We start from the raw sequence: 24475 nt of genomic DNA, 5'->3' as shown, positions 1-24475 counted from the left end.
GGCTATTTTTGGGCACCGATTTGCCGATTTTTAACATTTTAATTATTATTATTTAAAAAATATTTTTTATATATCTTTATTTAACTAGGCAAGTCAGTTAAGAACACATTCTTATTTTCAATGACGGCCTAGTAACGGTGGGTTAACTGCCTCATTCAGGGGCAGAACGACAGATATTCACCTTGTCAGCTCGGGGGATCCAATCTTGCAACCTTACAGTTAACTAGTCCAACACAATAACGACCTGCCTCTCTCTTGTTGCACTCCACAAGGAGACTGCCTGTTATGCGAATGCAGTAAGCCAAGGTAAGTTGCTAGCTAGCATTAAACTTATCTTATAAAAAACAATCAATCATAGTCACTAGTTAACTACACATGGTTGATGATATTTTTTTAAATGTATTTGTAATAATGACAATTACAACAATACTGAATGAACACTTATTTTAACTTAATTTTATACATCAATAAAATCATTTTAGCCTCAAGTAAATAATGAAACTTGTTCAATTTGGTTTAAATAATGCAAAAACAAAGTGTTGGAGTGTAACGGCGTTCGTCTGTTGAAGGAGAGTCGGACCAAAATGCAGCTTGGTGGTTACTCATGTTCTTTAATGTAGAATAGCGATACATGAAATAACTTATAAATATACAAAACAACAAACGGAATGTGGAAACCTATACAGCCTGTCTGGTGAACACTAACACGGAGACAGGAACAATCACCCACGAAATACACAGTGAAACCCAGGCTACCTAAATATGGTTCCCAATCAGAGACAACGAGAATCACCTGACTCTGATTGAGAACCGCCTCAGGCAGCCAAGCCTATGCTAGACACACCCCTAATCAGCCACAATCCCAATGCCTACAAAAAAAACCAATACGACAACACAATAAACCCATGTCACACCCTGGCCTGAACAAAGAATTAAAGAATACACAAAATACTAAGACCAAGGCGTGACATGGAGAAGAAAGTAAAAGGTAAAAAATGTTCCAGGTAAAATATGTGCCATGTAAGAAAGCTAACGTTTCAGTTCCTTGCTCAGAACATGAGAACATATGAAAGCTGGTGGTTCCTTTTGTTAGGAGTCTTCAATATTCCCAGGTAAGAAGTTTTTAGGTTGTAGTTATTATAGGAATTATAGGACTATTTCCCTCTATACCATTTGTATTTAATTAACCGTTGACTATTGGATGTTCTTATAGTCACTTTAGTATTGCTAGTGTAACAGTATAGCTTCGGTCCCTCTCCTCGCTCCTCCCTGGGCTTGAACCAGCAACACAACGACAATAGCCATCATATCGAAGCAGCGTTACTAGATAATATCTAGTAATATCATCAAACATGTGTAGTTAACTAGTGATTATGATTGACTGTTTTTTATAAGATAAATTTAATGCTAGCTAGCAACTTACCTTGGCTTACTGCATTTGCGTAACAGGCAGACTCCTTGTGGAGTGCAACGAGAGAGAGGCAGGTCGTTATTGCGTTGGACTAATTAACTATAAGGTTGCAAGGTGAAAATCTGTCGTTCTGCCCCTGAACGAGGCCGTTAACCCACCGTTTCTAGGCCGTCAATGAAAATAAGAATGTGTTCTTAACTGACTTGCCAAGTTAAATAAAGATTAAATAAAGGTGTAAAAAAAAAAAGATATATATATTTTTTTGTCAAATCGGCGCCTGAAAATACCGATTTCCGATTATTATGAAAACTTAAAATTGGCCCTAATTAATCAGCCATTCCGATTAATCGGTCGACCTGTAATACTTATATATATTCTCTTTTTCTCTCCATAAAAGCATTCCCTTTCCATGCGGGGGGACAACAGAGATGGTTTGCGGTGTGTGTGTTTCTGTGTATGTTGGTCATTGGCTGACATCCTTTTTGGAACCTTGACAGGTGATCTCCCCCTGACAGTTGCCCGTTGTCACATATCCCTGGCGGAGATATCGTACAAAGGCGACAGGGCCCAAACCATCTCCCTCTCTGTCTCCATCTGCCTTATAGAGAGTACGAGACAAGACTCTCAGAGGATAGTGTTCAGTATCAGTGATAGGAAGTGGTGAGGTTTATCTCCTTACTCTACTGGGCTGACCCCAACCACCGTCACTGAGCTGTAGCGTGAGCCCTGGTGGGGAGTGACAGAGTCAGTTAGTGAGAGAGGTGGGTGCCTACTAGGGGGGTTAGGCAGGGAGTTCATATGGAGGGGACATTCAAATGGCATGGCATAGTGAGATGTTAATGAATATGAAATGGAGAATATGTATCACAAGGATAATGCAGGCAGTGAAGGTGTTACATAGATATATAATACATCTCTGACGGCACTGCTCCCGGTCTTTCATATCATCTCCTTTGTGTTTGAGATTCCTCAAGATATCCACTTGTACAGAGACCAGGCAGAGAACAGTCAGAGACAGAGATGGTATTTTCAACAAGATCTTTGAGAGAAAGCATGGTGTATGAGCTTTCCTCATAAATGTGTTACTCACAGGAACTGGTGAGTTTGCTGCTCAAGTGTTTGGGACTAATGTGTTGGCCTATAACTGCAGAATCATTGCTATGTTAATTCCGCTATTTGCATCTTTGTACGTTTGGCGTGCCACACACTAGTAGCCTACGGTGGGTGTATTTTTATATTTAGTCTCTCTCATCAGCATATAAACAGCTTCCCTTAAGCGAGAGCAAATAATTATGGCTCAGCCATGCAATTAATCCGTTAAATGAGTCTCCCTCACACACGCTGTGTTATGGGTCTGGTGTGATTAAGTTGCAGTGAACATGTCAGATACAGGCCCTGAGGGTGATCAGCCGAGGGATTCTGTACTGGACTTCAAGCACATCTCGTGTTTTACACCCCAGAGAGTTTGTTTGGGGCGTTGATTTGAGAATTCATATCCTTTTACACCAATGTCCTCCCAGACTCTTCAGTCGCCTCATCCTCAAACATATATAATCCATGCTGTCGGTGCCTCTGGGAATCGGTTTCTGCCCTCACAAGAAACCAGCTCAAACGGTCTCACCCCTCTCTCTTTCTCTCTCTCTCTCTCTCACAGCGCTAGAGGCATCACTACAGACCCTGGTTCGATTCCAGGCTTTATCACAACTGGCTGTGATGGGGAGTCCCATAGGGTGGCGCACAATTGGCCAGCATCATTAGGGTTTGGCTGTGTAGGCCGTCGTTGTAAATAGGAATTTGTTCTGAAATGACCTGCCTAGTTAAATAAAAAAAAATATAAATTCACTATCCTGTCTTCTTTATCTGTGTCACATCTACCCTCACTGTCAGCAAATGCAAATGTATTCTTGATGTGGCTGACAACGGTTTCCTGTAATTCTAAACATTTTTGCCACGGCATGCCATTCCAATGCTATCTGGGGGGCCCCCCACCTTCCGGGGACTGTTGGGTTGTGTGGTATGCTAGTGATGACCTATCTGTAGAGTATTTGTCTTTCTGCATACTTTCCTGGTAGCCGATTCATCAGTGTCTTTGGACTGCAAGTTGCCACGGTGTTAAGCCGAAGTCTGAATCTGGACATGCTTGAAGTCAATGGGTTTACTGGGTTGCCATGGTGCTAGTTGAAGCTTTTTTTTTCCTCATCATTGGCTGTTTACAAATGACCATTTTCTTCAAGATGTACTGGCTCTAGGTAATCTCCGACATGTGGCCGTTCATCTGTAACCTCCTGTAACTGGCACCAGAACAGTATGAAGAGGATGGCCTATTGTATCTCGCCTACTCAGACTGGTCCCAGAACATATTTCTGAACTCCACAGGGACATTGGACTTTATGTAACTTTTTTATCTACCAGACTGTTTTGCTGTGGCAATTGATGATCATAGGATAGGAGTAGACTAGAGCGTTGAATTAATTTCATCAGCTGGTGATTGTCAAACAAATAACTGTCGGTCTCACTGTAATTGACCGTTAATTAACATGAACACATTTAGCATCTCCTGGCTTCCACACAAAAGTCGAATACATCCATGTAATATAGCCTACAACTTCACAAAAAGTCCATTGTTTACCGTAATTTCCGGACTATAAGCCGCTACTTTATTCCCACTCTTTGAACCCCGCGGTTTATACAATGACTCGGCTAATTTATGAATTTTTCCCGCTTTCGTAAGATTCATGCCGCCAAAAAACTGAGCACCGTCACATAATGTGACGTAAATCGAGCGCGCTCAAACTTCCCAGTAATTTTGTCACCCTCATCATGGCAAAGACGCAGAGAAATGCATATGATGCAGCGTTCAAGTTGAAGGCGATCGATCTGGCTGTTGGAAAAGGATCGATGATAAGACGTTGGAAAGCAGCGTGAGGAACTGACTCAGTGCAAAAAGACAACAACAGCTTTCAGAGGGAAGAAAAGCAGATGGCCCAAAGTATTTGCAGCCACTCGACATCAGTGAAAAAATCTAGCATTTAAGGTGGCGCTCCTTGTTCAGTGGGAGGCTTGGATGACAAGTGGGGAGAAATCCTTCACTAAAACGGGCCGCAGGCGAAGAGCAACTTATGGTCAAGTCTGCCAGTGGGTCCTGACAGCGTGGAGCATTGTCAAAAAATCCACTATCATCAACGGGTTTCGAAAGGCTGGACTGCTGCGTGTTGAAGGGGCAGCATGAGCTCCCCGGGGTATTTGCCTCCGGATGAAAGTGACGAGAGCGACAATGAAAATGATCCAACATCGGATGAAGCAATTCCGAGGCTATTCAACTCCAACACCGAAGGAGATGACTTCAGTGGTTTCAGTGCACAGGAGGAGCAAGATAGTGACCAATGACTTTCTTGGTAGGCCACTGTTTAATTTTTGTTACAAGCCGTGTTTGGTTTAAAGGCTGTGTAAAGTTCATTTGTTTCAATGTACCGGTAGGCACCTGCGGCTTATAGACATGTGCGGCTTATTTATGTACAAAACACATATTTTTTTTTTATATTCAGGTGCGCTTAATAGTCCAGCAATTACGGTATTTTAGACAGGTCTAAAGAAGCATGAAATGAAGGAATATTTCATATTTCAGAAGAACAGAATAGCACACTCTGAGTTGTCTTTATGTTAGGTCCTGATGTGGCTATGCCTAATGGCTGTGGGCTACACTAGTTCATTTAGCAGACAAGATTTGCTTATAATTCCGTGTCGTTATTTTATATTATTTTCTACTATTCAAAATACTATTTTGCGAAGGCTGTACACACTTCAATAGTCTCTCATTCACAATTTGACAAGCACTTCATAATTCCTCAAATTTCACGACAGCAATCCCCTTTGTGGCTGTAATGCACCCTAAAAAAATCCATGCCTTTTGCGGTCTGCGGGGCTGCATTGTGCCCTTCTCCGTGTGTGCTGTGCAATCCGAAGCATCTATCCCTCACACTGCTCTCTCTCACATGATCGGGTCTTTCTCACAGGCTACAAGTTAAGACAGACACGTGGGGGACGCAACTGCGCGCGTCCCGTTCCAATTCCGAGGTGCATATTCAAGATGTTTTTTTTTTCGTCAGCCAACAAGATGAGTAGGCCTAACGAACCGCAAAAGCACTAGCCTATGTCAATCTACTATCCCCCGCAGTACAAAAGTCGACCAATTCTATTCTGTGCGCTAAATAAATATTCCAAACATAGTCTGGGACAGTTGTGGGATGCGATAGATCCCAAATGAATACAAACCTTTTTATGAAATGTGGCTGACTCAACAGATCAGAACGTTTAGCTTAAAATGTTGATAAACTAGGCTATTTCTTCCCATTATAAGTGCAGCAATGCTCACATGGTAGTAGGCGAATGTTCCATTAGTGGAAGAAATACCATAATCAAAAGTGGCCGCTAATGCAATTATGCATGTAATGCTTTTAATATAAAGGTGCATTATGGTGAAAATGATCTTCCCCAAACTCACGCGCTGCTTATGTGTGCCAGTTAGGCTCTACACCCCTTGTAAAGCCGGTTCATTGTGTTTCATTTTAAGAAGTTATTTGCCCACTTTAGTTGTGATACAAAGCTTATTAAAACATATAGGCCTATGGGCTAGGCTGCATGAGGTGTGCGACTATGATTCGAACAAGTAATAAAAAGAAGCCATTGTCTTACGCGGGGAAGAAATACTTGTCATCTATGCACTGAAATAGCGAATGGAGGACGCTTTTCCCCATGGTTCATCTTCATGCCAGCCAGGTTGGCTATACTCCTGTTGTAAATATAAGCAATATTAGGAGAGTTGAGAAATAAATATAGTAGGCCTAGCCTATAGAAAGCTGATCCTCCTTTTTTTAGTAGAGACCATCACTCTGTTTTCTCCCGCATTTGCATAGCCTATAGAAATGTTGCGCAACATGAGCTCATGGGCTCTCATGAAGTGTTTGATTAGATGTTCGATTCGATTTGCATTGATGTCAGAGTGATTAGAGGGACAATAGAGTGCTGAGTACCAGGCAGTTAGCAAGTTTGGCAGGCTACTAATGACCAGCAGCAGCATCAGAGCTTGGAGAAGCCTAATTATAGTGACTAAACAGTCATGTGGAATTTGACTGTCTTCATGACTCGTGACTGTCGGTGTGGCGGTAATAGTCACCGCAACAGCCCTAGTACTGTCCAACTAACCAGTGTCTCTGTTTTGTGTTTGAATCTGCAGGGAGCCACCTGAGTCAAGGCGACCATGCACTCCTGAGTGCACAGCATCGCTCGTGTTTCCTGCTTTTTCCTGGATCATCATCGGCTCAGTGATGAACCACACCCCTAGCCCCCACATGGCCGAGGCCGCTAAGTCCGGGGCGGGCCTGCTCTGTGGCCTGGGCCTGGGGCCGGACAGGGTCCGCTCTCCTGATAGCCTGACCCACACGCCCAGCCCCACGGGGGGCACCCCCAGCTCCAGCCCTCCTCTGCTGCTCTCCCCTGGCCTGGGCGAGTCTGGGGACTGGGAGAGCCGTGAGGAGCTGCGTCTGAGGGAGCTGGAGGAGGCCAGGGCGCGAGCTGCCCAAATGGAGAAGACCATGCGCTGGTGGTCGGACTGCACGGCCAACTGGAGGGAGAAGTGGAGCAAGGTGCGCTCCGAGAGGAACCGGGCACGGGACGAGGTGCGGCAGCTCCGACAGAGGCTGGACGCCCTGACCAAGGAGCTGACAGGCGCAAGGCGGGAGCGGCAGGAACTGGCCTCTGAGAACGAGACACTCAGACAGGAAGCACTGTGTCTCCGTGCTGACCAGGCCTCACCCTCCCACGCCCCCTCAGCACCACCTTCCTCCTCCTCCACCCCATCCTCCTCCTCCTCACAGCCCCTTGTGGACAGTAAGCAGGACAGGGTGGGCGAGGGGCACGGGTCACCAGAACAGGAACCAGTGAGAGATGTGGACACAGATAAACCTGACAGACAGAAGGTGAGAGAATGGTCACACACTCTAGACCCAAACAATGTCAGTAAGAGACACACTCCAGTACTCTATAACCCAGAACAGTCAGAGAATAGGTTGCACAGGGGAAGGTTGGTCTGAGGTCTTGGTAGAAGATAGAGCATCAGTCACTTATTTAGGCCAGTGTTTCATCTTGTTAATGAAGAGCCAGCCAGCAGATATGTCTCAGAGCTTAACCTCCAGCATTGTGCTTCAGTGGGAGCTCTGCTGAAGTGTAGCTGTTGTTCTTAAAATAGAATCCCCCTCCCCTGCACAACCCTATCTTCTACCCAGGGGGCACAGATTGGGTACTGCAGCCTTGGAACCCAATTCCCCCTCTATGAGCCTCATATTTTCAGACATTTTGAAGGGAAGGGATAATTCCCTGTTAGACACAGGGAATGAAACAAGCTTCCTGTCACAGAAAAGCCTGTCATCTTGCACGATTGTAAGGCGTTGTAGCTGTTGGTGTCCTCAGATGTACCGTTGTCAATTAGACACACAGTCAAAATATAATTTAAAAAACCTCCCTGAGCTGGCTCATCAGGTGTATTCAACTCTTTTAAAACTCGTCGTTGAGAGCTGGACAAGATGAGGTTTCTGTTTTTAGGGAAAACGTGAATCGTGGCAAGGGGTGTTCAGCTGTATGCATCTCAAGCAGCAGTGAATACAGATCAGTGTCATTAGCAATCTGACTTGACCTTCAGCCAACTCACACATAGGGGGGGGGGGCTTGCTGTTTCCATGGAAACACTCGACAGACACACTTTCACACCCGTACAGAGCAGGAGGTTCACTTCAGGCATGAAAGGCAATGGCGATAACCGTGCTCATTTTCCCAGTCTGGGGCCAAAGGGAACACGGAAAATAAGTAAATAATGAGAAGACATACAACGCAACCTGGAGGAGAATGTCCAGTCAGATTCTTCCTCAGTGGCTCACCATGGGCCAACATACACACTGAGTTCTCCCTAGGCAAGCAGCTGGCCATTTGTAATAACTCACCGTTGGATAAACAGCAGCATGAAGCTGAGCTGAGCATTGTGGGGATGCTCACATACAATCCCATTTCCTGCCCCTTCATTGTTCTCTCCCTCAGTCTTACACAGACACGCTGATTGCTTCCACATGTGGTGGGCTGAGTGAGAGGAGCGGCGCTACATACATTAACCTCTAGGTCCCCCTGCTGGCCACCACTGGTAACAGCCTGTGTTTTCCCTCCCGTCTGATGGTTGTGCTCTTGTGCTCAGCTCTCCCAGTAACAGGAAGTTGGCAAAGGGTCCGGAGCCCTGTGTGGCTCCCAGAGACATGAAGAGACAGAAAGAAAAAGGCAGTGTTTGATTACTCAGTGAAACGCCCCGGGAATTACATTTTTACAGACAGGAAATTGGGATAGGGGATAATATGATAGCTACTGTACCGGTGCTGTTGAGCTAGGAAAAAACCTGGCTCCCTGGTGGGGTTTAGTTAAGAAAAGTAAATATTTGAGTCGAGGAGTCCGCTTCGCTCTCCAGCCTTCTCGCTTGGAGTGGAGCTGTGATGGCCGACGTCGGGGTTTCAGAGTGGGGTGACTCCCCTGCATGGTTCATCTAATCAAATCAAATGTTATCTGTCACATGCTTCGTAAACAACAGGTGTCGACTAACAGTGAATGAAGTTGCATAGATCCCTCTTCCTCTTTCCTCTCTCCTTTCTGGTCATTCTCCCGGATTCTCCCGTTTACTTACGCCATCGGTCCCTCCCTCCCTCCCTTCCACTTTCTCTTTCACCTGTCATTCTGTTCTTTCTATCCCTCCCTTCCCCTAGGAGCTGGAGCTGTTGGAGTCCGTGCTGAGGTCCAAGGCGGAAGGTCCAGACTCGTGGGACGCCCGTAGTGCCAGCAGCCTGCGCTCTGCCCTGAGTCGTCAGGACCGCAGCCGGCTGCTCTGGGATGACATCGCTGCCATGGAGGAGGACCCCGGCAAGATCAACGCCCTCCAGCTCCGCCTCGACGAATCACAGAAGGTCCTGCTCAAGGAACGCGAGTAAGGAGAGGGGATCAAGGGAGTTGGAAGGAAGACCATGTTTAGAGAGGTTGAGGAATGTTCAAGTATGTGAAGGTGCTTTCCTCAGACATACAGTGGGGCAAAACAATATTTAGTCAGCCACCAATTGTGCAAGTTCTCCCACTTAAAAAGATGAGAGAGGCCTGTAATTTTCATCATAGGTTCACTTCAACTATGACAGACAACATGAGAAAAAAAATCCTGAAAATCACATTGTAGGATTTTTTATGAATTTATTTGCAAATTATGGTGGAAAATAAGTATTTGGTCACCTACAAACAAGCAAGATTTCTGGCTCTCACAGACCTGTAACTTCTTCTTTAAGAGGCTCCTCTGTCCTCCACTCGTTACCTGTATTAATGGCACCTGTTTGAACTTGTTATCAGTATAAAAGACACCTGTCCACAACCTCAAACAGTCACACTCCAAACTCCACTATGGCCAAGACCAAAGAGCTGTCAAAGGACACCAGAAACAAAATTGTAGACCTGCACCAGGTTGGGAAGACTGAATCTGCAATAGGTAAGCAGCTTGGTTTGAAGAAATCAACTGTGGGAGCAATTATTAGGAAATGGAAGAAATACAAGACCACTGATATCTCCCTCGATCTGGGGCTCCACGCAAGATCTCACCCCGTGGGGTCAAAAGGATCGCAAGAACGGTGAGCAAAAATCCCAGAACCACACGGGGGGACCTAGTGAATGACCTGCAGAGTGCTGGGACCAAAGTAACAAAGCCTACCATCAGTAACACACTACGCCGCCAGGGATTCAAATCCTGCAGTGCCAGACGTGTCCCCCTGTTTAAGCCAGTACATGTCCAGACCCGTCTGAAGTTTGCTAGAGAGCATTTGAATGATCCAGAAGAAGATTGGGAGAATGTTATATGGTCAGATGAAACCAAAATAGAAGTTTTTGGTAAAAACTCAACTCGTCCTGTTTGGGGGGCAAAGAATGCTGAGTTGCATCCAAAGAAAACCATACCTACTGTGAAGCATGGGGGTGGAAACATCATGCTTTGGGGCTGTTTTTCTGCAAAGGGACCAGGACGACTGATCCGTTTAAAGGAAAGAATGAATGGGGCCATGTATCGTGAGATTTTGAGTGAAAACCTCCTTCCATCAGCAAGGGCATTGAAGATGAAACGTAGCTGGGTCTTTCAGCATGACAATGATCCCAAACACACCGCCCGGGCAACGAAGGAGTGGCTTCGTAAGAAGCATTTCAAGGTCCTGGAGTGGCCTAGCCAGTCTCCAGATCTCAACCCCATAGAAAATCATTGGAGGGAGTTGAAAGTCCGTGTTGCCCAGCAACAGCCCCAAAACATCACTGCTCTAGAGGAGATCTGCATGGAGGAATGGGCCAAAATACCAGCAACAGTGTGTGAAAACCTTGTGAATACTTACAGAAAACGTTTGACCTCTGTCATTGCCAACAAAGGGTATATAACAAAGTATTGAGAAACCTTTGATATAGACCAAATACTTATTTTCCACCATACTTTGCAAATAAATAAATTAAAAATCTTACAATGTGATTTTCTGGATTTTTTTTTCTAATTTTGTCTGTCATTGTTATGCTGGTGAATGAGGACCCAAAAGCGACTTAACGAAAATAGAGTCTTTATTCCAGTATATGACAAAAGTAATAATCCTGGAAAAATCAAGAAGAAAACAAAACAGGAAAAAACTTAAATCCACTCGTAGTAACGAGGACAGACTGGAGACTCGACCATTGACTGCAGGTTGCTTCGGGAAGGCACCGACCGTAGCAGACTAAGACACCTGCTCACACGCAGCATCTGAAGGAGACAAAACACGACAGGGCGAGACAAGGACACAGCACAGCGAACATCATACAAGGATCCGACAAGGACAGAAGCGGAAAACAAGGGGAGAAATAGGGCTCTAATCAGAGGGCAAAATAGGGGACAGGTGTGAAAAGAGTAAATGAGTGAGTTAGGAGAATGAGGAACAGCTGGGAGCAGGAACGGAACGATAGAGAGAAGAGAGAGAGGGAGGGGGAGAGAGAGGGATAGAAAAAGGGAACGAACCTAATAAGACCAGCAGGGGGAAACGAACAGAAGGGAAAGCACAAGGACAAGACAATATATGACAAAACATGACAGTCATAGTTGAAGTATACCTATGATGAGAATTACAGGCCTCTCTCGTCTTTTTAAGTGGGAGAACTTGCACAATTGGTGGCTGACTAAATACTTTTTTTGCCCCACTCTATTATAGCTCGTATTTAATTTGGAGCCATGCGAGACACCTTTCACGATGCATCCGTCCATCATATTTCATGATCAAATTTGCGTTAATGTTGAGTGTATGGAAAGTGTAGACTCGTAACTGCTCTGTCTCTTCTCTGTTCCACCGTTGGCTGAGATGCCAGTCTCATAATTTACAAGCAGAGCCTCCTGTTTTTTTGGCCTGGGCTCGGCTCTGGCACCACTGCAGCTTCCCGCTCTCGCCAACACTACCATCAGCCCCATGATCTTTTCCATTAGAATCATAACTGTTTTCTGAGCTCACTGGAGGCTGCTCATTTCCCCGCTGGTTATTGGTCGGCATCTTCAGGTCCACCAATCTGGCAGAGCCCGTCTGTCTGTAAGACTGGTTTCTGTAGGGCTTTTCTGCAACATTCTGGACCAGTCATTCTGTCAGTGCCATAGGCACCCTGCTGACCTCATGAGAAGACATTTATATTCGCCCAGAATGTTGAAGTCAGCTGTCACTTTTAGCCACGACATCTATCCAACTCGGTGTGTGGATGGCATCATAGTTACATAGGATTTTGGGGACACCGGTTCTATCAAGTCTCTTCCTTCAAAAAACATATTGAATAGGCACAGCTATTTTCCTGTTTTAAATATTCAGAACTAATAGTGTGTATGTTTTCGATGGTTCTCTGAAGGTTTGGGATCTATCTCTGTTGAATAGTCATCACCTATGTTGTTAGAGCAGTATTTAACCAACTCTCTTCTCTCCCCAGGGATAAGCATGCACTCAGCAAGAGCATAGAAAAGCTGGAAACAGAGCTGAACCAATGGAAACTCAAATACGAGGAGCAGAACAAGACCAAGCAGGAGGCCATGAAACAGGTGAGATTGAGGGTCACTTCTACCTTCCGATCCCTCCAACACCCGTCCAGGGGACGTATACATCAAACGGGGTAAAGGCATCAAACGTCAGCCCTTTGATCCTGGTGGCCTTAGAAGTGTTGACATCATATTGGCCATATATCCCCCCATACCTACGTCAATACAGCCTGGCAGACTGGCACACATCCACCTCACACAGACACACCTGCTGAGACAGCAGCTTCAAAGAGTCAGAGCCGCCGGCTCAGGGTGTGTTTACAGGAGACTGCCACTAGGAGGCACTCTGTGCTCAGAGCAGACAAGCTCTCTGTGTGTGTGTGTGTGTGTGTGTGTGTGTGTGTGTGTGTGTGTGTGTGTGTGTGTGTGTGTGTGTGTGTGTGTGTGTGTGTGTGTGTGTGTGTGTGTGTGTGTGTGTGTCTGTCGATGTTATTGGAAAACCATGAATGGACTGGCAGGGTAGTCAGTGAAGACTGAAGAACCCCCCCCGGATATCATCAAGGGAGAAGAGGTGGTAGAGGAGATGAGGAGAGGAGAGATAAGAGGGATGAGAACAGTGAGAGTGGGAATGAATATTTGATGAGAAGGAGAGCGCAGAGAAGGAGAGGTGAAGGTTGAGCTGTGGCAGGTGCGCATTATGTGCCTGGCCCACGGTGGGATCTCCGAGGTTAAAGGGAGAAACCACTGTAGCCTCCATAGCTGAGTGAGAACGTCATGTTGTATGGGAGCGTATCAACCTTGAAGACATCTCAGTTTATAGGAGGAGAGTGAAATAATACTATGAACATGGATGCCAATATTTATACCAAGGAGCTTAACATCTGTAGATGTTCCTGCTGTCTGGCTGAATCCATCTCTCTCTGTCATGCAGGTGAAAGAGGACCCAAACGCGACTTAACAGAAACAGAGTTTATTAATGTTCAAAACGGAATAACAGAAATCCTCTAGATTGTAGAGGGGAAAAACAACTGGAGAAGCGGCCACAGACTGCAGGTCGCTTCGGGTAGGCGCAGGCCGTAGTCGACTGAGACACCTGCTCACACGCAGCGTCTGATGAAGGCACAAAACACGACAGGACAGGGTGATACACAATCACGGCAAAAACACGACAGGACAGGGCGAAACGCAATCACAGCATGGTGAATACAATACAAGGAACCGACGGCACAGGAACGGAACACAAAGGAATAAATAGGGACTCTAATCAGGGGAAAGGATCGGGAACAGGTGTGGGAAGACTAAATGATGATTAGGGGAATAGGAACAGCTGGGAGCAGGAACGGAACGATAGAGAGAAGAGAGAGCGAGAGAGTGAGAGAGGGAGGGGGAGAGAGAGGGCTAGAAGGAGGGAAAGAACCAAATAAGACCAGCAGAGGGAAACGAATAGAATGGGAAGCACAGGGACAAGACAAGATAATAAATGACAAACATGACAGTACCCCCACTCACCGAGCGCCTCCTGGCGCTCTCGAGGAGGAACACTGGCGGCAACGGAGGAAATCATAGATCAAACGGTCCAGCACGTCCCGAGAAAGAACCCAACTCCTCTCCTCAGGACCGTAACGAAAAACGATAAAAAGGGAAACTAGGGTACTACTCTAAAAAAAAAAAAATGAGAACTAGGGACAGACTGAGACACAGCAAGGGCAGGGACAAGAACAGGAGAGATGCGATGGCAGGGAACAGACTGAGACCCAGCAAGACCAGGAGCAGAAGCAGAAAAAAATTACCAGACTTCTTCTGCGCGCAGTCTGAACACGCAGCCACGAAACGGCGCGTGTCACGCTCCTGAGTCGGCCACCAAAAGCGCTGGCGAATAGACGCAAGAGTGCCTCGAACACCGGGATGACCAGCTAACTTGGCAGAGTGAGCCCACTGAAGAACAGCCAGACGAGTGGAAACAGGAACGAAAAGGAGGTTACTAGGACAAGCGCGCGGCGACGCAGTGTGCGTGAGTGCTTGCTTAACCTGTCTTTCAATTCCCCAGACTGTCAACCCGACAACACGCCCATAAGGAAGAATCCCCTCGGGATCAGTAGAAGCCACAGAAGAACTAAACAGACGGGATAAGGCATCAGGCTTGGTGTTCTTGCTACCCGGACGGTAAGAAATCACAAACTCGAAACGAGCGAAAAACAACGCCCAACGAGCTTGACGGGCATTAAGTCGTTTGGCAGAACGGATGTACTCAAGGTTCTTATGGTCTGTCCAAACGACAAAAGGAACGGTCGCCCCCTCCAACCACTGTCGCCATTCGCCTAGGGCTAAGCGGATGGCGAGCAGTTCACGGTTACCCACATCATAGTTGCGCTCAGATGGCGACAGGCGATGAGAAAAATAAGCGCACGGATGAACCTTATCGTCAGACTGGAAGCGCTGGGATAGAATGGCTCCCACGCCTACCTCTGAAGCGTCAACCTCGACAATGAATTGTCTAGTGACGTCAGGAGTAACGAGGATAGGAGCGGACGTAAAACGTTCTTTTAGAAGATCAAAAGCTCCCTGGGCGGAACCGGACCACCTAAAACACGTCTTGACAGAAGTAAGAGCTGTGAGAGGGGCAGCAACTTGACCGAAATTACGAATGAAACGCCGATAGAAATTAGCGAAACCTAAAAAGCGCTGCAACTCGACACGTGACCTTGGAACGGGCCAATCACTGACAGCTTGGACCTTAGCGGAATCCATCTGAATGCCTTCAGCGGAAATAACGGAACCGAGAAAAGTAACGGAGGAGACATGAAAAGAGCACTTCTCAGCCTTTACGTAGAGACAATTCTCTAAAAGGCGCTGTAGAACACGTCGAACGTGCTGAACATGAATCTCGAGTGACGGAGAAAAATCAGGATATCGTCAAGATAGACAAAAACAAAAATGTTCAGCATGTCTCTCAGAACATCATTAACTAATGCCTGAAAAACAGCTGGCGCATTGGCGAGACCGAACGGCAGAACCCGGTACTCAAAATGCCCTAACGGAGTGTTAAACGCCGTTTTCCACTCGTCCCCCTCTCTGATGCGCACGAGATGGTAAGCGTTACGAAGGTCCAACTTAGTAAAGCACCTGGCTCCCTGCAGAATCTCGAAGGCTGATGACATAAGGGGAAGCGGATAACGATTCTTAACCGTTATGTCATTCAGCCCTCGATAATCCACGCAGGGGCGCAGAGTACCGTCCTTCTTCTTAACAAAAAGAACCCCGCCCCGGCCGGAGAAGAAGAAGGCACTATGGTACCGGCGTCAAGAGACACAGACAAATAATCCTCGAGAGCCTTACGTTCGGGAGCCGACAGAGAGTATAGTCTACCTCGAGGAGGCGTGGTCCCTGGAAGGAGATCAATACTACAATCATACGACCGGTGAGGAGGAAGGGAGTTGGCTCGGGACCGACTGAAGACCGTGCGCAGATCATGATATTCCTCCGGCACTCCTGTCAAATCGCCAGGTTCCTCCTGAGAAGTAGGGAGAGAAGAAACGGGAGGGATGGCAGACATTAAACACTTCACATGACAAGAAACGTTCCAGGATAGGATAGAATTACTAGACCAATTAATAGAAGGATTATGACATACTAGCCAGGGATGACCCAAAACAACAGGTGTAAACGGTGAACGGAAAATCAAAAAAGAAATAGTCTCACAGTGGTTACCAGATACTGTGAGAGTTAAAGGTAGTGTCTCAAATTTGATACTGGGAAGATGACTACCATCTAAGGCAAACATGGGCGTAGGCTTGTCTAACGGTCTGAAAGGAATGTTATGTTTCCGAACCCATGCTTCGTCCATGAAACAACCCTCAGCCCCAGAGTCAATCAAGGCACTGCATGTAGCACCCGAACCGGTCCAGCGTAGATGGACCGACATAGTAGTACAAGATCTAGATGAAGGGACCTGAGTAGTAGCGCTCACCAGTAGCCCTCCGCTTACTGATGGGCTCTGGCCTCTTACTGGACATGAATTAACAAAATGTCCAGCAACTCCGCAATAGAGGCACAGGCGGTTGGTGATCCTCCGTTCCCTCTCCTTAGTCGAGATGCGAATCCCTCCCAGCTGCATGGGCTCAGTCTCAAAGCCAGAGGAGGGAGATGGTTGCGATGCGGAGCAGGGAAACACCGTTGATGCGAGCTCTCTTCCACGAGCCCGGTGACGAAGATCTACCCGTCGTTCTATGCGGATGGCGAGAGCAATCAAAGAGTCCACATCTGAAGGAACCTCCCGGGAGAGAATCTCATCCTTAACCAATGCGTGGAGTCCCTCCAGAAAACGAGCGAGCAGCGCCGGCTCGTTCCACTCACTAGAGGCAGCAAGAGTGCGAAACTCAATGGAATAATCCGTTATGGACCGTTCACCTTGGCATAAGGAAGCCAGGGCCCTAGAAGCCTCCCCACCAAAAACTGAACGGTCAAAAACCCGAATCATCTCCTCTTTAAAGTTCTGGAATTTGTTAGAGCAATCAGCCCTTGCCTCCCAGATAGCTGTGCCCCATTCTCGAGCCCGGCCAGTAAGGAGTGAAATGACGTAAGCAACTCGAGCTCTCTCTCTAGAGTATGTGTTGGGTTGGAGAGAGAACACAATCTCACACTGCGTGAGAAAGGAGCGGCACTCAGTGGGCTGCCCGGAGTAGCAAGGTGGGTTATTAACCCTAGGTTCTGGAGGCTCGGCAGGCCAGGAAGTAACAGGTGGCACGAGACGTAGACTCTGGAACTGTCCAGAGAGGTCGGAAACCTGAGCGGCCAGGTTCTCCACGGCATGGCGAGCAGCAGACAATTCCTGCTCGTGTCTGCCGAGCATGGCTCCTTGGATCTTGACGGCAGTGTAAACAGCGTCTGAAGTCGCTGGGTCCATTCCTTGGTCGGTTCCTTCTGTCATGCAGGTGAAAGAGGACCCAAACGCGACTTAACAGAAACAGAGTTTATTAATGTTCAAAACGGAATAACAGAAATCCTCTAGATTGTAGAGGGGAAAAACAACTGGAGAAGCGGCCACAGACTGCAGGTCGCCGGGTAGGCGCAGGCCGTAGTCGACTGAGACACCTGCTCACACGCAGCGTCTGATGAAGGCACAAAACACGACAGGACAGGGTGATACACAATCACGGCAAAAACACGACAGGACAGGGCGAAACGCAATCACAGCATGGTGAATACAATACAAGGAACCGACGGCACAGGAACGGAACACAAAGGAATAAATAGGGACTCTAATCAGGGGAAAGGATCGGGAACAGGTGTGGGAAGACTAAATGATGATTAGGGGAATAGGAACAGCTGGGAGCAGGAACGGAACGATAGAGAGAAGAGAGAGCGAGAGAGTGAGAGAGGGAGGGGGAGAGAGAGGGCTAGAAGGAGGGAAAGAACCAAATAAGACCAGCAGAGGGAAACGAATAGAATGGGAAGCACAGGGACAAGACAAGATAATAAATGACAAACATGACACTCTCTCTTCTCTCTTCTCTCTTCTCTCTTCTCTCTCTCTCTCTCTCTCTCTCTCTCTCTCTCTCTCTCTCTCTCTCTCTCTCTCTCTCTCTCTCTCTCTCTCTCTCTCTCTCTATCTCTCTCTCTCTCTCCCTCCCCTCTCTCTCCCCTCTCTCTCCTCTCTCTCTCTCTCTCTCTCTCTCTCTCTCTCTCTCTCTCTCTCTCTCTCTCTCTCTCTCTCTCTCTCTCTCTCCCTCTCTCTCTCCCTCTCTCTCTCCTCTCTCTCTCTCTCTCTCTCTCTCTCTCTCTCTCTCTCTCTCTCTCTCTCTCTCTCTCTCTCTCTCTCTCTCACTCCCCTCTCTCTCTCTCTCTCTCTCACTCCCCTCTCTCTCTCCCCTCTCTCTCTCACTCCCCTCTCTCTCTTCCCTCTCTCTCTCTCTCTCTCTCTCTCTCTCTCTCTCTCTCTCTCTCTCTCTCTCTCTCTCTCCCTCTCTCTCTCTCTCTCTCTCTCTCTCTCTCTCTCTCTCTCTCTCTCTCTCTCTCTCTCTCTCTCTCTCTCTCTCTCTCTCTCAGCTCAACATGTTGAAGGAGGTACACCAGGATGAGTTGGGTCGTATGTCTGAGGACCTGGAGGATGAGCTGGGAGCACGCACTAGTATGGACAAGAAACTGGCCGAGCTACGAGCAGAGGTGAGGCTTAAGCACACAGCCAGTTGGCTTTTAAGCATCCATAATGGGTTGTAATGGATCTCAAATCCCTTTACACTTAATGGGGGTAATTCAGCCCATTCAACATCAATTGAACTCAAGTTGACACTTGTCTCTAACTGTGACCCACTAGTTGACATGGTGGAAGTGGGAGCTGGCTGGGTGGTCAGTGTGTCCCTCACGTACTAAGTTGTAATTTTTGGAGAGTATATTTCATGCCTGTGGCTTATGGTGGAGTGGAACGAGTCCTCTCCTTTGAAGTGTTCTTTTAGAGCGCCTTCCTCCCATCGCCTGTCCCCCCTCAGAGGAGCGGCGCCCGGGGGCCCGACACCAGTCCACTGTCAGCCCCACGTGCCTCACGCCTCTCCTCTCTTTTCTCTCCCTCTCCTGTATTCTTCCTCATTGCCCCAGCAGCAACTTCCTCCCGGCTCAACGCCGCTCAAATATCAGCCGTGAGAATACACCCTGAGCATGTTTAATGGCTCTGCTCTGGTGGCTGGCAGGCCCGGGCTGAAGGAAAGGAGAGTATGATAAAAATGCTAATGGAGAGCCCCTTCACTTGTCGAGCGTTTACAAGGGGCTTTACTGTCACGACCTGGACACTGGTGCTCTGACTGACTGACTGCATATTCCCTTCTGGTACAGCGATTGGTTGATTCAACGTTCCCTCTGACCTCGTTCCTCTCCCTCTGATTTGACATGGTTTTCCCTCCTCCTCCACTCCTCCTCAGATGGAGCGGCTGCAGGTGGAGAACGCTGCCGAGTGGGGCCGGCGGGAGCGCCTGGAGACCGAGAAGCTGGCGCTTGAGAGGGACAACAAGAAGCTGCGGGCGCAGACGGAGGACCTGGAGGAACAGCTGGCCCGTAAACGGCGGCAGGCGGCCAGTGCCCTGGACACTGACCTCAAGACCATCCAGACTGAGCTGTTTGAGAGGAACAAGGTGAGCGCAGAGAGCAGGAACCCCCCCTCCGTGCACCTCTGACTCCCCCCTCCATGCACCTCTGTCTCCCCCCTCCGTGCACCTCTGACTCCCCCTCCGTGCACCTCTGACTCCCCCTCCGTGCACCTCTGACTCCCCCTCCGTGCACCTCTGACTCCCCCTCCGTGCACCTCTGACTAAGGCACATATGGGAGGTTCACTAGTGTGGTCTACCTTAGGAGTGGTTTAATACACCCCCCCCGGCTTTTACCCAAGTACCTACAATTTCATGTAGCTGACTAAACTCCACTTCAAGGTGAATGGAGTTTCTGATGAACTCCACCAAGGGAGTGCCACAAGAGACCAGGCTTTGTGGAATTCAGCTACATCGATTCGCCCAATGTCAATAATTCCAAAAATGTAAATGATGAAACGCTAACCTTGTACCTATGTTTGCCCTCTAGTTGTGTGCTTTTTCTTTGTTTGCTGAAATCCATACTTTCAATAAAGGTGAATCAAATACAACCACAGGCTGTTTCCTTGTTGAGATTCAATTGGCACATGTGCAATTGCACTGAGTTGCCATCTTACAGCAACAGCAATGAGCAAACAGTCGGTGGTTGTATTTGATTAACGTTTCTTGAAAACCAAACGACGGAACAGCACCCCAAAGAAAAGCAAAGCTTAAAAGGTGTGTTTTAAGATCTCTTTAAAATATGTCCACAGTGTTGTCCCCCCTCAGGGTCTCTGGCAGGCTATTCCAGAGGCTGGGGGCATAATAGCTAAAAGCTGCCTCTAGGTCCTAGGCTCATGAAACAATATCATATAGATTTTTTATTTAACTAGGCAAGTCAGTTAAGAACAAATTATTATTTTCAATGACAGCCTTGGAACACTGGGAAAACTGCCTTGTTCAGAGGCAGAACAACAGAGTTTTACCTTGTCAGCTCAGGGACTCGATCTCGCAACCTCTCGGTTACTAGTCCAACGCTCTAACCACTAGGCTACCCTGCCGACCCCGATATTTGACACCAGGTATCAATTTGTAAATAAATAAATAAAAATATAGAAAAATGTGTCAGAACAGCCTCAATTCGTCAGGGCGTGGACTACAAGGTGTCGAAGGCATTCCGTAGAGATGCTGGCCCATGTTGACTCCAATACGTCCCGCGGTTGTGTCAAGTTGCCTGTATGTCCTTTGGGTGGTGGACCGTTCTGGATACACACAGCAAACTGATGAATGTGGAAAACCCAGCACAGTTGAAGTTCTTGACACACTCAAAACCGGTGCACCTGCCACCTACTACCATACCCCGGGTCAAAGGCATTGAAACACTTTTGTCTTACCCATTCACCCTCTGAATGGCACACATACACGATCCATGTCTCGGTTGTCTCGAGGCTTCAAAATCCTAGTTTAACCTCCCCTCCCCTTCATCTACACTGGTTGAAGTGGATTTAACAGGGGACTCCGATAAGCGATCATAGCTTGCACCTGCATACACCTGGTCAGTCTATGTCATGGAAAGAGCAGGTGTTCCTACTGTTTAGTGCACTGGGGGAGCAACATGGTCAGAACGTCAAATCGCCTCGGCGTCATGATAATATCATCAGGTCTGTGGCAAATCTCCGCCCTACCTGTGTGACTAGGACAATTACATGCGAGTCATCTAGCAAACACTCTTATCCCAAACGAAATACAGGAAGTAACGGCACATCAACAGCTTTTTGTTGTTGTGTGTATTGCGTCGGCTCAGGGATTCCAACCAGAGACGGTTCGCTAGCTGGCACAACACACTTAACCTCTAGGCTGTAGGATTAACAGACGCCATGCCTTCCACCCCGAGGGATACTTATCTGCAAATAGTCTCACATGAACTGGGAGACAGAGGGAGGAGTGGAAAGGAGAGTGAATGTGGAGCACATAGACCGGCAGATGGAGATGGGGGGGGACCTTGAAATCTTCGATTCAAATCTGTCCCCGCCATGCACAGTGCTACACTGCCACAGGACCCAATTATCCCGTGCTGTCCATAAATTCTGCCCATGTCACAGAGATTAAGGACCCTTATCCGTCAAGAGCAGGTGGCCTGTTCCGACTGGGTAGTGTCCTTGTGCACTAGATGACATGAATGCATCATGTTGGATTGGGCTCAGTGCACTGCATGGCATGTAGCCATCCCACCAGTGCTTTTACGCATTACACACTGTACGGCTGTGAATAATCTCTAGTCGTTAGGTCTCTGCCTGGTTGTTGGACACGTAGGAAATAGGCCTCTCATCGGGCACGTACGAAGCATGTGTTCATCAGACAGGGTCTCTAGCTGGCTGCTGTGGAATGAGAGCGCCGCACTCTGTGGCAACTGATCACGGGCGACAGCTCGGGTCACCACTGAGAGAGAATAGAGGAGACGAGAGGATATGCTGCTCTCCCTCCATCTGTCCCTCCCTCCCGCCAGTCTTCCCTCTCAATCTATCTCTGTCTGGGTGTAATCTCTGGGTCCAGCTGTGCCCTGTTTGAGGAATCTATGGCGGAATAAAAACATTCGGTGTTGGCTCGTTATGAGCACCGTCCGTCTCTCTCCAGGACCCCCAGATTTATAGACTGGGCCTAAAGCACCCTGCATCACTTGTTCACTCTCTCTCTCTCTCTCTCTCTCTCTCTCTCTCTCTCTCTCTCTCTCTCTCTCTCTCTCTCTCTCTCTCTCTCTCTCTCTCACTCAACACTCACTCTCCTTTAGCAACTTATTTACTCGCTCTTCCGCCCACTTGCTCGCTCACTCACTCACTCACTCACTCACTCACTCACTCACTCACTCACTCACTCACTCACTCACTCACTCACTCACTCACTCACTCGTTCTCTCACCCACCCACTCACTCATTCATTCTCTCTCTCTCATCCAGTCATTCTCACACACTCTGTCAGCCAGGGTGGGGTGGCGAGAGGGAGGAGGAGCAAAAAGATGGATGGATGAAGGATGGTAGCGAAATAAAGAGGACAACAGGGAGAGTAGAAGACCTGAAAAGAAGAGGCCAAGCACCAAGTATATCAAACTCAGATAAGGAATAGGATGTGTGTGTGTCTCCAGTATACAAATAGGCCAGGCCTGGAGACACCGAGACTGTGTGGCTGATGGATGTCCTTCCCTGTGTGTTGTTGAGGCAGGGTATCGATCGAGACAGGGGGAGAGAAACACGCAGAGCGATTAAGACACTGTGGCGACACCGACAAAGAACAAAGTGTGATTGATACCAAAATCATACCCATCCCCAGTCCAGGCTTTCTGAGCAACTCACGGCCAGCTAGGAGATTGATGTCCTCTGTCGCGGTACAATTCAGATGGCCTGAGTAGAGAGATGGGGAATGGGACTGTGTTTGTGTGTGTTCCTGTGTGTTGTCATCCGTCTGGGTGTGTAGGCTACTGTGGGTTTGTTCCCCCTGTGTGTGTGTGGTGTGTGTGTGTGTGTGTGTGTAATGGTTCCATTGGTCACATTGAAGACACATTGAAGTTAAACTGCAGCCTATTGATGAAGAAAGTAAAGTGCAGAGAGAGAGAGGTAAAGAGAGGTTTGATACATGTATTTAATCAGAGCTGAGAGCCACAGTGCCGGTCACATCCTGTAGAGCAGGCCAGTGGTTTATCAGTGTGCTGTCTAAGCTGTCTGACACACACTACCACTGTGTTCCCTACAGTCCATATCTACTCTTCCTCCTCCCAGATGCCTTGTACAAGGCCAAGCCCTGTCTCCCTATGTGAGATAGCGTTTTGTCTGTCTGTCTGTCTGTCTGTCTGTCTGTCTGTCTGTCTGTCTGTCTGTCTGTCTGTCTGTCTGTCTGTCTGTCTGTCTGTCTGTCTGTCTGTCTGTCTGTCTGTCTGTCTGTCTGTCTGTCTGTCTGTCTGTCTCTGTCTGTCTGTCTGTCTGTCTGTCTGTCTGTCTGTCTGTCTGTCTGTCTGTCTGTCTGTCTGTCTGTCTGTCTGTCTGTCTGTCTGTCTGCCTGTCTGCCTGCCTGCCTGCCTGTCTGCCTGTCTGTCTGTCTGAATGCAGACTGTTTGTTGGTTGTTGTTGACTTTGATCCATGCTATTTTCTAGGAGGTGAGTCCCTTCTTCGTAGTGCCAGTCTGTAACAATGGGCCGTCCCTCTAGCCAACTGTGGCCCAGCCAAGAAGCACACACCCTTTACCGTCGCCAGCATCCCCACTGAGATCTGGCTTACCCTACCGTCTCACCATCTGTGTGTGTGTGTGTGCATGTGCGCTCATGCATATGTGTCTGTCTGTGCGCGTGCCTGCATGTGTGTCTGCGTTGCAGGTAGTTAATCATGAAGCCTCTGTAGATGATTATAGACTGCTACATATGCTGAAGGTGACAAGGAGAACTGCTCGGCTATATATTAGAATATTATACACCAGGCTTCATCTTTGATACTCGATGAATAAGATGAATCCCCCTATGGGCAGAGACAAGCCCCTGCGCTCACTGACACACACACACACACACACACACACACACACACACACACACACACACACACACACACACACACACACACACACACACACACACACACACACACACACACACACACACACACACACACACACACACACACACACACACACACACACACACGTACAGTTTAACCCCGATCTCTGTCTCTCACACACAAGGACTTACACTTACTCACACGTTTCTCTCATTTCTCTGCCAACACTGCGTTCCTCCACATTATGAAGCCCTAGTAAACGATGTGACACATGTTCAGATGCCAGTACAGAAATTATATTTAATATAGAGCACAGCGGGATTCTGTTGCAGCTTCATACACAGATCCAGACATCTGTGCGTAAACAAATCTTAGGTTACAGATGAATGTGGAAGCACAGT

At 47.7% G+C, this 24475-nt stretch overlaps 1 protein-coding gene across 1 annotated transcript in view; it reads left to right on the top strand.

Annotated features, from left to right (window-relative positions):
- The window catches only part of LOC124033884 (coiled-coil domain-containing protein 102A-like), an 82351-nt gene that overhangs the window by 32610 nt on the left and 25266 nt on the right, over positions 1-24475 (top strand). The window contains exons 2-6 of the mRNA XM_046346272.1: positions 6645-7386; positions 9205-9422; positions 12440-12548; positions 18531-18647; positions 19397-19606. Of these exons, the coding sequence (XP_046202228.1) occupies positions 6736-7386; positions 9205-9422; positions 12440-12548; positions 18531-18647; positions 19397-19606 (1305 nt within the window). The 5' untranslated portion in view covers positions 6645-6735. The remainder of the gene's footprint in view (positions 1-6644; positions 7387-9204; positions 9423-12439; positions 12549-18530; positions 18648-19396; positions 19607-24475) is intronic.

This window comes from Oncorhynchus gorbuscha, linkage group LG04 (assembly GCF_021184085.1).
Source record: "Oncorhynchus gorbuscha isolate QuinsamMale2020 ecotype Even-year linkage group LG04, OgorEven_v1.0, whole genome shotgun sequence".
Taxonomy (NCBI): Eukaryota; Metazoa; Chordata; class Actinopteri; order Salmoniformes; family Salmonidae; genus Oncorhynchus; species Oncorhynchus gorbuscha.
Note: the sequence above shows the minus strand (reverse complement) of the source record. Positions and strands in the feature narration are given on the sequence as shown.